General features: G+C 38.4%; 1 protein-coding gene across 1 annotated transcript; it reads right to left on the bottom strand.

The window, feature by feature from the left end:
- Window positions 1-5,581: 5,581 nt before the first annotated feature.
- LOC121943908 (uncharacterized) lies at window positions 5,582-13,976 on the bottom strand. Its single transcript, XM_088081890.1, has 10 exons — window positions 13,905-13,976; window positions 12,252-12,468; window positions 10,798-10,991; window positions 10,470-10,685; window positions 8,372-8,750; window positions 7,772-7,905; window positions 7,440-7,679; window positions 6,615-6,776; window positions 6,103-6,192; window positions 5,582-6,024 (listed from the first exon to the last, which is right to left on the bottom strand). Exons 2-10 carry the CDS (start codon window positions 12,466-12,468, stop codon window positions 5,854-5,856), a joined length of 1,803 nt encoding a protein of 600 aa, XP_087938016.1. The 5' UTR covers window positions 13,905-13,976; the 3' UTR covers window positions 5,582-5,853.
- Between the last annotated feature and the right edge of the window lie 273 nt (window positions 13,977-14,249).

Raw genomic sequence — 14,249 nt, 5'->3', positions numbered from 1 at the left:
GTTGCTTTCTGGTAAAGTGTTTTAATACATTGAATGGCCTTGTTGTTTAACCCAAGTAGCACTGTAGTACCTGATACAGAAATGCCAAATTTACACTGTCCAAAGCCTTTTCAGCATCACAGCTTATTAAGGCTGCAGTGATATGTTTGTGTTTAACATTTTCACTTATATGTAGTGTTCTCCTTATGTTATTTTGGATTTGGCGTCCCTTGATAAAGCTTGTCTGGTCTTCATCTATGATGTCATTCATAAAGAGTTCATATCTTTTTGTGATAATTGAGGTGTACAGCTTGTAGTCTATGTTTAGTACTGATATGGGTCTGAAGCCGGAGCAGGTCTCACTGTTCTTTCCCTTAAATCACTGATATTACAGCTTCCTTCCATGACGGTGGGAGTTCACCGTGTTCATGTGTGTAATTAAATGAGGGCTCAAGTAGTGGAATAAGTGGTTCACTAAATTTTTTTGTACCACTCAGAAGGTAGACCATCGCTACCTGCTGACTTATTTGTTTTTAATCTACTTATTGCTTTCTCTGTCTCTGCTCTTGTTATGGTTGAGGTCAGTAGGTCATTCTGGTCTTTCCCAATTGCTGGTAAATCCAGTGTCTCTAGAAAAGCCCTTATTTGCTCAATATCAGCAGATGGTTCTTGCCTAGACAAATTTCTATAGTAATTCCTGAAAATAGTTTCAGTCTCTTCGGGTCATCTGATCTGTGACGGTGTCTCTCATGTTATGGATTGTCATTTCAGTCTGTTGTTTTTGAAAATTTCTTGATAATAATCTGGTTGCTCTAGGCCCCACCCCACAGTAGGATTGTTTCAAAAATTGTGTTTTCTTTTCTATCTCTGTGGTTAATAATTTATCTATACTGTCCCTAATTTCTTTAATTTTTGGTAGTAATGAGGGGTTTTGTGTACTCTTATGCTGTTGTTCAATCTCAAAAAGCCCTCTTATAAGCTTCATCTTTAGCTTTTTGCATAGATGCAGATTTGGTAATTTTCCCTCTCATAACTGCTTTAAGAGCATCCCACATATAATCTGTGCTTTATCCTTCCTTAATTTAGACATTATTTTTCTTTGCTTAACAGGGTTATTCAGCCCGTTCACATTCAACAACTAATCTTTTCTCCATCATCTCTATTTGTGGTGCCATTTTGCAATCCAAACCCCAAACATAAAAAAAATGCATGAACTATGGAACGTCAGTCGAACACAGAACTTAGTGACTTGAAAGAGATCAGGATGTATTTTCCCATCCCTTAGATTGTTGGTGGGAGGAGGGTAGAAAGCCTCGATGTCATGAGGGCCCCCCATAGTAGTGTTGAAAATACCTGCAAATTGGTATTCCACATATACTAGAAGTGTCCAACATTCAGTACATACAGACTACTCCCTCTGTCAGTTTAACTAAACTTATTCAGTCAGGTCATAAGTCTTTCAGAGTGTGTGGCCCAGAGTTGGCATGTGTTTAAGTAGCCACAATACAATAAAATCAGAGCAATGGTAATATCAACAAAAAGATGATACAAGACAAACACAACTGTCTTCTTCATCATTGAACCTGTTCAGAGACATATTCTTCAATTTGTGTCACGTAACTAATAATCAGAAAGCCATAAAACTAAATTGAGGTTATGAAATAATATTTGAGCTTGGCTAACAGAAGCAGATCTGATAATTGAAATAATAACTTGGTCTCATGTGATGACTTATTCCAGAACGGCCTCAATACCCAGGTACTTACTCAATTAAAATGTGTTTTTTGTCTGGGCCACACTTTCTTCTCAGTCTTCAGCACTGTGAGCTCCGTCTGACCTCCGTAAGCCTCTCCCTCGCACGCTGGGCTGCTGTGTCTGTCGTGCTGATGCGTTTACATGGCAGTAGCTCATTCAGTCGTTTCTCTGCTGCGGTCACGATGCTCGTCCTCGTTGTTACTGTTACCTTGATTCTGCATCTATTCAGATCCAGGGCTGCCTCGTCCGCGCTCTCGTGGATCCGCAGGCCGGAGTCCCAATATACCCGCATCTTCGTATAGGGCATCAGGTACTGGATCCCCATCTCCTTTAATACTGCTTTGTTTGGCTTCTATGCCTTACGTCTTTGCATAATGTTAGATGCATTGTGGTTGTCAAAATAAGGGCATTTGCCATCAAGTTCAATCTTTTGTTGCCAGGCTTTCTTAAGAATCAGCTCTTTAACATGAAACTACAGAAAATTTAATATTATTGATAACGGGGCTGAAGTCACTGCCAGTTTGGGGATCTGAGATCCTATCTGAGATAGCTTTTTTAAAAAAAGTTTTTATATTGAGAAAAATATTGAGCGGAGTCATACAGGGTCAGCCTGATGTTTTTGGGGAGACCCAATCAGACCTTTGGAGTATTATTAATCTTTTCATCTAAAGGACTTTTTTACACCAGATGTGAATAATTTATGCAAATACATTACACCTCAACTAAAAAATCAAACTCATCTATCTCTTAGACTATCTACACTGATAACAAAACCTTTCTTTCCTGGAGTGTGTTTCTATTGTCCCTTTCTTTTTCAGAATTGCATCTCTGCTCTTTGCAGATGATGTGGTTCTGTTGGCTTCATTAGACTGAGACCTCCAGCTCACATTGGGGTGATTTGCAACCGACTGTGAAGTGGTCGGTATGTGAGCCAGTATATCCAAGTCTGAGGTTGTGGGTCTTTGCTGAAAAATGGTAGATTGCTCCTTCTGGGCATAAGTCAGTGCCGCAAGTGGAAGAGATTAAGTATTTTGGGGAGCAACACCCTGGGGAGTGATGATAAAGTGGAAGATGAGATGGATAGGTAGTGTGGTGCGCTGTCAGCAGTGATGCAGACATTTCGCCGAACCATCGTGTTGAAGAAGGAGCTGAAAGGCAAAGCTGGGGATTTCTTTATTTTATCCTTTTTAATCATAATTTCAACAGCTTTATTATATAGCTATGAAGCTTTTTGGATTAATTGAAACCTGATGTTCCAGGTTTCATTAACTCAGGCATGAGCTTATAAACGATTGCTGCGCGGACACTAAAAGCACATGTACGCTCGTTTCTCCGCCCCAGTGGTCAGACTGGACAGGAAGAGAAGTGCTGAGTGATGGGTCATAGGTTCAAAGGTGAACATCTGTGTAAGGGAGGAAAGCTCGGGCCCCTGCGGTGAGTGGCCTGTGATCTGTCTCCACAGCTGTGCGATTTCAAAAGTCATGCGAGTGTGAGCAAACACACCTGCTGAAAGGCATGCTGGGAGTGCAGCTTAGTCCTGTCCGCCCGCGCCGGGAGATTTAAGCTACGTTTGCCAACTCAAATATACTTGTTGAAATGTCTGGCAATCTAAGGACAATATCTGGGATTTTTAAGTTTTTCTCCAAAGCTATAACCTGCCACATTACCCTTCAGCAGAGTGGAGTTTGTGGGAGAGATCAGTTGATCATTCTTGATACAAACAAGTTACATGTGTCTGGTAGGTTTGGGCGGTATGTAATATTTAATAAATTTATACCCTCCTGATATGTCACAGGGTTACGGTGTATGACGATACAAATGTGTGGCACTGAGAAGGTTTTAAATATATAATTAAACACAGAGGCAATGTCTACTTTATTTAAGTGTGACAATAAAAATAAACTCCAAAGATTTCAGAAGAGGACCATCATCATGTGAGAAGAGAAAAAACGTGTAAATTAGATCTTAACTTTAAATGTATGTATGTACAAGAGGCTTGCGCTGATCAAATTTCAGGTGTATTTCACCTCACTGTTTGAAGAGGTACTCACATATTCACATATTATACTTAGACATACTCTGTTCAAAGAAAAAGTCATGTATTAAAAATTACAGTAATAGTTCATAAGTATTGGCATCAAAATATATTTACTGTAAGCTACCAAGAGTAAAACAAAAAAACCCCAAAAGTTCTGATTATGTAGAAAGGCTTTTCAAAATAATGTGCAAAGTATATTGTGTGATTGGATTATAGGTATTGCTTGTCGTCCTCACTGATCTTGCCAGCAAGCTGTTCATCCTCCACAGCTGACTTGATGTTGAAAGCATACGACTTCAGTCCGTTCTTATCAGACACCTTGTCACGCTGGACATCGTCCTCGGCTTTGTACTGGATCACTTTTTTTCTGCAGTTTCTGCAGATTTTTGTTCATTGCTTTACTACTTTACTACTAATAAATGCAGTGGAATAAAAGGTAATATATTTTCCTCTGAAATGTAGTTGAGTAGAAACTGACAGAAAATGGAAATACTCAAGTAAAGTACGAGTGTGCTATCTCAACACTGTATTTAAGCACAGTACTTGATTTAATATACATAGTAAGAAAACAACAATGAAGGATGGTTTGACGAAAACTCATCAAAAGCCGGGGCAGTTCCTCTCTTTCAAAATAGGGTAATTTTTAAGTTGTTCATTTTTTTAACTGGAAGGTTTCCTTTGCTCAACTTGAGCTTATGCAAACTTAATGGTACCAGCAGGAATCATATCTCTGATATATCTGTACTTCTGTATTATTTTTTTTAAAATCGAAATCCACATTTGTGGAGGGCAAAGTGGTGTTGTAGCTCTCCGGACACTGTCTTGCTGTTGCCATCTAGTGAACATTTTAGGAACTTCAACCATCAGAAAAACGTCTTTTGGTCCAGTCTTTCCTTCTGTCTGTCGGATCTGTTTAGTTCTTTGGTTTCAGCAGTTTTGCTACTTTAATACAGTATGGTTTTGAGATGTTAGAGGGTTAGCTCAGATCTGTTGAAGTGGGGTTGTATGGGGTACTTCCATAGTCGCAATAGTCAGATTGGTGTTTTTCTTGTTAGTATATAGAAAAGTAGTCTGTTTTCTAAAGAAAATCACACAAAAATGACCCTAATTGAACTGAGGAGGAGAAACACATTAGAAGAAAATTCCCAGATCAAATATTGCAAAGTAACATGATATGACGAAATAACCAGAAAGGTTATGCAGTCAGGGGGGTTTCCCCAGTTTCAAAATATTCTTTCTTTCTTTCTTTCTTTCTTTCTCTGCTAAGTCACATCTGTTGCCAGTGATCAGTAGCCAGCGTGTCAGCTGAGCAGATCAGCTGACCTTAGCTTTGCTGCTGTTGGTTTTTCAGAACTTTCCCTGACTTCACTTCACACATTTCTTTAAAATGTTTTTACACCATCTCTGTCCTGGATGCTGCCTGCGTCTGCATGAATCCATTTATAAAAAAAGCTTTTGATCTGACATATATCTGATATATCTCTGACATATAGGTTGGATAGCGCCTAAATTAAGACAGAAACACTACATAAACTAGGATTTAAGCTGGTACTTAAAAAAAAAACATTAAAGAGAAATGCAAGCATAATCTGTATTACACAGTGTTAAATAATAAACCAGTTTTGAAACTTTTTGCGTAATAATACTGTTTTGTCAATACAAGTGAATTGACTTTCTGCCTCTTGTCTCAGGGATAAAGTGCTTCTGCTCCTGTGACAGAAAGTCTTATTTTGTGGAAAAGAAATATTAACCACCAGTACGTAACGTGCATGTTTACAGGATAAATGGCATCTGCAGAGGCAGCTTTTCAACTTTCCTCCTCAGCCCCTTGGGCATTATCGCTTACATGTTTAAAGATTACTGATTGGGCCTTAAGAGATGAATATATTAAAGATAAATATTTGTTTATTTGATATAAATTTATTGTTTTAGTTCACAAAGAATTTAGATTTACAATATTTATGAGCAATCCATTTAATCAAGGCCACAAAGGGCCAATATACTGTAAGTCCTGTTTGACCAGGATAACCAATAACAGAAAACTGCTCAGACATAAAGTTCTTTCAGCCTAAATTGCAAAGTTAGAGCCACAACAGGCCTTGCATCTGTTGAATATATTCTTCAGTTTTAGATTTCTCCGCACTCAGTTCAGAAGCCTCTGTGTTGTCCTTTTGTTGACGGCGCATAATGTCTTTGGCGATGCGTGCGCTGGCAGCCTGTCCGCCGGCCAGGTTTACTGCATGAGGTCCAACCTGTGTGTGGAGGAAATAACATTTTGTTGTTTGGATCTTGTTAAATATGAAAACACTAGAAAAAAGAGGAAGACGTACCCGTAAAGCAGTGTACTGCCCCATCAGGTAGAGCGGGCAGTGTTCTGCCCACTGTAAGCTCTCTGATATGCACGGCCAGCCGTCTAACACCTTCATGGAGGGACACATTTATGAATCTGTTAGTACTGCTTGATCAGGTTACATTACAAAAATTTAATCTAAATACACTGCTATTATATCTGCATCTTTACCCCATAAGAATTTTTAAAACTTTTTTGAAACCAACCAAAACTTCTCAGTTGGACCCCCTGTCCTATGAGACCATGTATCTAAGACGTTTTCATAGTGTCAGAAAAACAGCCATGTTTTCAGCTTTGTGACAATGCAATAGGTTTTTAACTTAATTTTTTATTAACTTAATTTTAAAAGTTAAAAATGAGAATTATCTCAACACATGAAAGAACATTTCAACCTTCTGGTAGCAGAAATATTCAGAATCACTAACTGTGGATATGCCTCTATTTTATACATACAAATGTAGCCTATAGAAAATATTTGGATGTTCAGCTCACCTGAATGGGGAATTCTTTCATCACCTCAGAAAGCAACGGGTCCTGTGTGACGTCGAGTTTGCAGCCGGTGGCAAGCCAGATCATGTCTCCGGTCCAGTGGTCCCCAGTGCTGAGGGAGAGACGCCAGGCCTGGCTCCTGTAGCACCAGCTGGCTTCACTCACCTGCATGAAACTCAACTTTATTTATATGTAACCTTTCATAGAAATACATTCTGCAAGACTAGAAAACTACAACAACAAAATAGTTCCGTTTTTAAAAAGAAAACAAACAAACAAAATGATCATTAAAAGTCTATAAAACAAAATATATAAAACAGAATAAAAATAAACAACAGGGTAAATGAAGTTAAAAAAAAAGATTAAGACATAAAATTTAGACTGCGATGTCACTCCAAATTAATATTTAATATTGTATCCCATCGCGTAGCACTGGAGTTCTCCATCTCTGTGATTTTTTTCAAAACAAACGTGAACTTATATTCCAGCTGTGCACTCAAGATCAGACTGGAGACGTAAGTCCTTAAAAGATGGATGAGTACTTTTTATCTTCTTAAGTTGGTAATGTTAGAAAACACACGTTTTATATTGTGATTTTTAGTGGAAATTGCATACAATACAGCCAACAGCAGTGGCTTGTTTAAAGCATTCTATCTGTTTTTCTGTCAGTTCTGCCAATGCTGATTATTTTTTTAATACAAGAATCAATTTCATATGTCACACACCTAAAAGAATATAAAAACCATTTTTGAGCGTTGCTCTACCTCTGGTATCTCAAAAACGAAAGCACTTTTAGGGGTCTTTTCTTGAGCCTAGATGCACGAATACCTGACAGTACGTCTTCACATCCACCTGTCCACTCAGGATGGATGGCTGTAGGTGGCTGTAGGCCTCTGGGGTGACAGCCCCTCCTTTCCTTGCCTGGCGAATCATAGCCAGCCGTTTGTGAAGACTCCGTTCATTATAGAACTGCCGCAAGTAGGCTTGGCCATCCATCTTGATGCCGTGCTCCACATGGGAGTAACGGCCCACCAAGCTCTCCACGTCGCCCACATCAAACTGCTTTAACTGCAGGAGAAACAATCAGGTGTTTGAGGCAGACAGGAATATATATCTACAGTTATGGTTGGTCTTCATGCAGTTTCACACTGTCACTAGACCTGAAGGTGCTTCCTCATGACCCATGTCACATGGCTGGCGCCTTGCTGCAGGGCAATTGAGACGACATGAGCGCTGGTCAGACCTCCACCAACTACCAAAACTCTCTGCCCTGCCTCACACACTACACACAGTTCTAGACACAGAAAGGCAGCGGTGGAAGAAGTGTTTAGATCTTTTGCTTAAAGCTGAAGTTGTTCACTTTTATAAAATAACTTTTTGTCATATTTGCTGAAACTGTTCCTACATCCAGACAGTATTACGAGACAAAATGTCTCAAAAAAATCCGCTTCCTCCTCCTCTTCAAACGGCCTTTAATGGCGTTTGCAAGAAACCACTGTGGCTGAATGAAAACAAACAGCTACATTGGTGGTATTCTACCACTCCACACGTGTTGCAGTGAGGAGGGGGTTAAAATAGCCACTGAAGTCTGCAGAAGCATGAAGACCTCAAGTGAAAGCAAAGTGACACTAAATATTCTGGCAAAAGAAAACATTAAACATTTAATTTTTATACAAATTACTACAAATACTTGCTACAGCACTGTTTTCCTCCAAAGCTTCTTGTGATGTTGAAAAATCTTCAGAAGAAATTAGACTTACCTTGAGTCTCTTTCTGTCTTTGACAATCTGCGTCTTTAAGTTTTTGCCGAGCACTTTGCAGGTGGTGCATGAGATGCACTGTGTGTTGCAAGCGCTCCTCTGGGTAGCTCTCTCCAATGCTTTTCACCCATGACGGGATGTTTGCCATCTGGGCACGGGTTGGACCTGTCGCCATAACAACCTGGCGGGCTTTTAGGATGAGGCCTTCTTGAAGTTTGACTTGAAAATATTTTACTCTCTTTTTGTCAGCCTCTCTCATGGCCTCACCCTCTTTTATCCAGTCAGTCTCCTCTTTCATCTGTTCCTCGTCCTCAATCACAGGAGTGATGCGCTCCACTGTTCCCTTCAGCAGCACTTTGTCCAAGTTGTATCTCTCCACCTGCGGGGTCAGATTCAACAACTTAAGAAACATGCTCAGGTTTAGGTTCCTGACAAAATAACCTAGTCCACCTATCAGAATGACCTACTCCCCATTTAACTACATTTATGCAGGTTGTGGGCTATTCTAGTAGATATTTTATTTGACAGAATGGCCTACTCCACCTATCAGAATGATAAAAAAAACATTTAATCACATTGGTAACGCTTTACAATAAGTGTACATTAATTAGCATCAGTAAATGTAACGAACACTTAACTAGCGTATCAAGTAATCATTAACCAATGTGTTCATGTTAATTAAGGTGTTAATTCATACATTTTAAAATCTATTACTGGTTAGGTAATAACAGGTTTTTTTCTTCAACATTTGATACCATTAAATGCGTCTTTATTATTGTTAATGTCAATAAACAATTAACTACTGTATGAAATAACACATGAATTACCATGAATACCCCCAGTAAATGAATACTTGACACATCAGTTAATGATTAGTTAATAGTTATTACTACATCATTTAATATTTATCAATGTATCCTTAATAATGTTGTTCATTTAAATAAAGTATTAACTAGTATATAGAATTAAACCTCAATTAACATTCACAATGCTAATAAATGACTACTTTGCACATCAGTTGACTTTTAATAAACTGTTGGGTAATGTATGAGTTACCTTGTAAATTTAAATGACGACTATTAACAAGTGGTCACTTGACACATTAGTTAACTGTTAGTCAGTGGTTAACTCCATCCAATGTTAATTAACCTGAATTTGTTATTGTTGTTTCTGTTAATAGACTGTTTATATACTTTTAAATAATTTATGAATTAACACCTTAATTAACATGAACACCATTAGTTAATGATTATTTGACACATTAGTTGTTGTCCAAAAAGTTTGATTTTGGTGTGTGGGGTACTTGGATTTCTCTAATATGAAAGCCCCGTGCTGCTGTGAGTTGGTTCGGACTTTTCCATGGCACGGTGGCGGATGGTAGCTGTTGCTGCTGCGTAGGTTGTGCTAACAGGGCAGACTTTTTTGCTGACGACAGGGCCAGAGCTGCTCTTAAGACAGCAGCAACAGTTTGTTAATCCAACAGGGAGTCAGGACGGTCCGAGTTCAACACCCCGGTGCAGAAAGGATCGAAGGCAAGTATTGTTGTACTGGAGAGATTTATACTAAGTGGTAGTGGGTTATTTCGGTTGATACCTTGCAGGTCTTGAGTGCCATTACCCAGCCCTAATACTCATCTTTACAAATAAGTCACAAATATGAAGTTTTTTCCTTTTTAAAAGTTTCATCGTCATGTCATTTTGGAATTAACGCAATGCTGTGAGTTAATGAAGATATAACTCCAAACAAGCATTAAGCAAAATTAAAGCCACAACAAAAGTTATTTAGATTCAGCTTTGCTATTTTTTTTTTCCACTTCAGAGGACATTACATCGACTAACATCAAACTTATCTCTAACCTTAACCTAAACCCAAACCTAAGTTTGACTCAAATCTTCACCCTAAAATTTAAATGATTTATGTTGCCGGCTTGCATTTTGTCCCTAACAGGAAGGTGAGTCCCTACAAAATAACAGTGTTAACAGATTTACATCCCGACAACATGAGTAATACACATCTACACAATCACGCACGCACGCACGCACGCACGCACACACACACACACACACACACACACACACACAAATGCCACATGTCCAACCTGATCTTTAAAGAAATCCACACTTAGTTTGGTTCCTGGCAGACTGAAGGATAAACTCTTCTTGAGCGTTGAGTTGATATTGAGACGTTTCCTCTCCTTCCTTCCAAGCCTCATGTCGTTGAAATAAGCGTTATCGTCCAGAATAAAAACCTGATCTGGAAGACTGTGAAGCTCCGCTGAACGATCAGACTTTAAAACAAACTCCTGTAGCGCTTTCTGACAAAGAAAACATATACACACATGCTTATTCACAAAAATATAAAAGCACTTTGCTCGCCTCTCCTTCAGAATAAGATGTAGTCCACACTTTATTAATGTATGTTTATACCTTATTGAGAGGGTCTGTGTGCACCAGTGTGTGTGAGCGTAGATGGGGGATGTTCAGAGCTGTGAACTGGCTCTCCCACAGAGCCGTCCACTCTCCATAGGAATCTACCACTCGAAGACTCATCGGGGGGCATTCGACCCTCTCTGATATCACTGACTTTGCTAGTCGCTCCTCCAGCGTCAGGCCTGCAGTGACTGAACCAGAACCACATAAGAAATGAACTGTGACGCCACAAAAGAGGCAAAAAAGGAAGAAAAAGTCTGTTTGTAAGACATCACATGCTCATCAAAATGCAGAAGTAGTAACAGTGACAAAGGAGCATTTGTTTATTTGGTATTTTATTTGTAGGGTAGCTTAGTTCCTGGTTCCAGACCTCTGTTCAGATTTATTGAATGAAAGAAGTGAAACTAAATGGCAATTATCAAGATAATGCTAAAGTCATTCCTGGTGCGAAAATCAATTATAAGGCCGGTCAGCCAGACAACATCTAGGCCAAATACACCAGAGGCATTTGATATGAAGTTAAAATGATGACTCAATTCAAGATTAAGTCACTTCATAATGACTAGTTTATACTTTATATTGTGACTTAATAAGTCAAAATGATGATCTGAGTGCATTTTAAGTCAGAATGATGAGAAACTAAACAAAAGAGACAAACATCAAGATATGAGACAAGATACATTAAGATAATTGACTTAAGCTCTGAGTCTACCAAAGTGTTTTTTGGAAACAGCAGGAGCTTCTCAGGAAACGTCTGGCTGGGAGCGCTTCAAAGTCTATGGGTTCATGACAGGAAACAAATTAATGTATGTAGTATACCTTTATCAGAATATTTTGCCTCCATTGTGGTTTTTCACCTTTTGTACATGTAAGATACTGTATGACGGTTGGTCTTTGTGGTACTTTTCCGGTCCCTCCACTATGACTGGGCGTCTGAGTAAAAAGTGACGGTGATAAGTATAGCATTTTACCATCACTTTGGTCCTCACAGCTCCTTACTGACTTAAAACTGTTATAAACAAAGTCCAGCTAATGAGAACGATGTATAAAGTCATACTTTTGTGACTAAATTATTAATTAAATTATAACTTACTTAGTCAAGACTATGAATGACTATTTGTTCAAGAATTATTTGCAATTAGGGCTGCAAACATTTTTTTAAATTTATTTTTTGTTAAAAAGTTGACTAATTAAAAAAATGTCACAAGGAAATAAATATTTATCAAAATCACCCAGAGCCTAAGTTAACATCCTTACAAATTACAAGTTTTGTCCAAACAACAATCCAAAACCTCAAAATATTTAGTTTACTGTGATATGACAGAAACGAGCAGCAAATTCTCTGAAAAAAAACTAAGCAAGCGGATCTAATTAATGTTTTACATGTAGGACGTGACATATGATAATAACTTATACTCAAGATTTAGTGAGTAAAGTCAAGCACACAGTACCAGCTGTCGCTTTCCTCTTCTTCTTGCCACTGCAGCGTTTGTTGTTTTTGGGTGTTTCTGGGTTTGGCTGAAGCCTCGGAGCATCCGAGGAGGAAGAGGGGAGGCGTGAGTCATGGCTTGGGTCAGTGGTTGGATCAGGGTCAGCGTTGGACAGCAAGCTAGCAAGGGTCAAGGCATGAGGGCCACCCCCGATTATTAACACATCGAGTATCACCATCTGAAACACACACACACACACACACACACACATGCACAGCAACAATAGATAAAGGATAGTATTGCACCACATTTAGTTAGAAAAAAGGCTACTTTCAAAGCCTGTTTTGTAACCAGAAAAGGTTCCTTAAATTGTAACGCCACTTTCACTCAGTGGCGATTTACTTTTGTAGATCAGTTTACATGCATTTAGTTCTCATTTCAGATTCTGAGAGCTTAATTAATCTGGCCTGGAGGAATTTGTTTGAATAGCTGGCTGTGTTCACATACAGTATCATGTGGACACATGAATAGATTAGTAATATAAAAATATGCCAAAGACTTCAGTGAAATAAAGTTAAGTTTGATCATCAATAAAATAAATAGAAACAATTTAAAAGACAAATTGCAGAGGAAAAAAAAAGATTTTGAATCGCTGTTAGCCTTACAAGCAGGTAAATGTAACGACGCCCTGTTGGCAACAGTGAAAATTCACCTACGAAGAATACTTCCAGATGAAGGATTTGTTGATTGCATAAAGTGGTCAAGTCCCTTTGTGTCACTACTGTAATCTTAGAGCAGAATTTTACAATGCTGTTTAGGCTGTTTTAGTCTTTCAATGTGAGGCTGTGAAACAAGCAGATAAATGAAAAACACAGCACACTCTCAATGAAAGACTTAAAAAACAGCAGAGGATGACCGGACTGACTGAAAAGGACTCTAGTTTTATGAAGAATGTGAATTCTCTGTTGCCCTCGCTTAACTGCCGTTTACATCAGTTTTAATCTCAGATGCAAACACATTAGATATTTACAGAATTACCAAAGGGAACACCACAATAATAAATAAAATGCATAACTTAGTCAGATATTTCTGTTTTACATATTTAATTTGATTTGATTTAATTAAATTAATTTGACCATGTAAAAGAAAATGGAGAGATTATAAAAAACAAGCAGATGCACAAAAAAGTAATATTTAGAGACAATGAAAGCATGAAGCATAACGAATGGTCAAACACATGATGAGTTGGTTTACATATTTAAAAAAGAGTGAGAAGAAGTAAAAACCTATTATTGTATTCTTATTCACGCTGAGCAAAGAGCATTAGAAGACAGCTTTTAGCCTCATGTGCCTCAGTTGATAAAAGCCATTCTAGCTTCTATAAAATATACACATGGCTAAATGTTTTTGTACTATTTGAGTTCCTAGATCTCAAAACTATTGATTCAGCATCAACCGTCATCTGATCAGCTATAATTGTGCATCAATGGGCCTGCTAGACTTTAAACTGTGCGTCATTTAAAGTTCACACGAGAATTAAACAAGTGACTACTGCAGAAATTAACTTTATTCAACAACTTCAGCTGCTACAGTGATGAAACTTTTCTTAGTAATCAAACGCACATCATGCTGAATCTCATGAATATAGAGTGTATGTTCAGTGCATGACCGTACCTGGTTAATTATCAACTTGTACCAGCTCCAGAGACGGTGGAAACGTGCTTCAGTGGACGGTGGTAGACTTGAAATTTTGCGACAGTGGCGTGTGCTTCTCATGTAACTCAATCCACCTCAGCGTCAACAGATTTAGCTGGACTTCACTGGCTCAACTGGGAAAGCTGGAAATAGCTTGAGTGTGTGTGTCTGTTTGTGTGTGTGTGCTTGTATAAATTTAGTAACACAACTTGCCTCAGTATACAAACAGTTAAGAAGTTTCACTAGCAGATGTCTGTGGAGTCATGCACACAGACCTCTGAAACATCTTTTCTTTTTTCTTAACCAGGTAAAAGTCTCATTGAC

The sequence above is a fragment of the Plectropomus leopardus genome, chromosome 1 (assembly GCF_026936395.1).
Source record: "Plectropomus leopardus strain MGB_pleo_1.0 chromosome 1, ASM2693639v1, whole genome shotgun sequence".
Classification (NCBI taxonomy): Eukaryota; Metazoa; Chordata; class Actinopteri; order Perciformes; family Serranidae; genus Plectropomus; species Plectropomus leopardus.
This window is presented reverse-complemented; position numbering and strand designations above follow the sequence as displayed.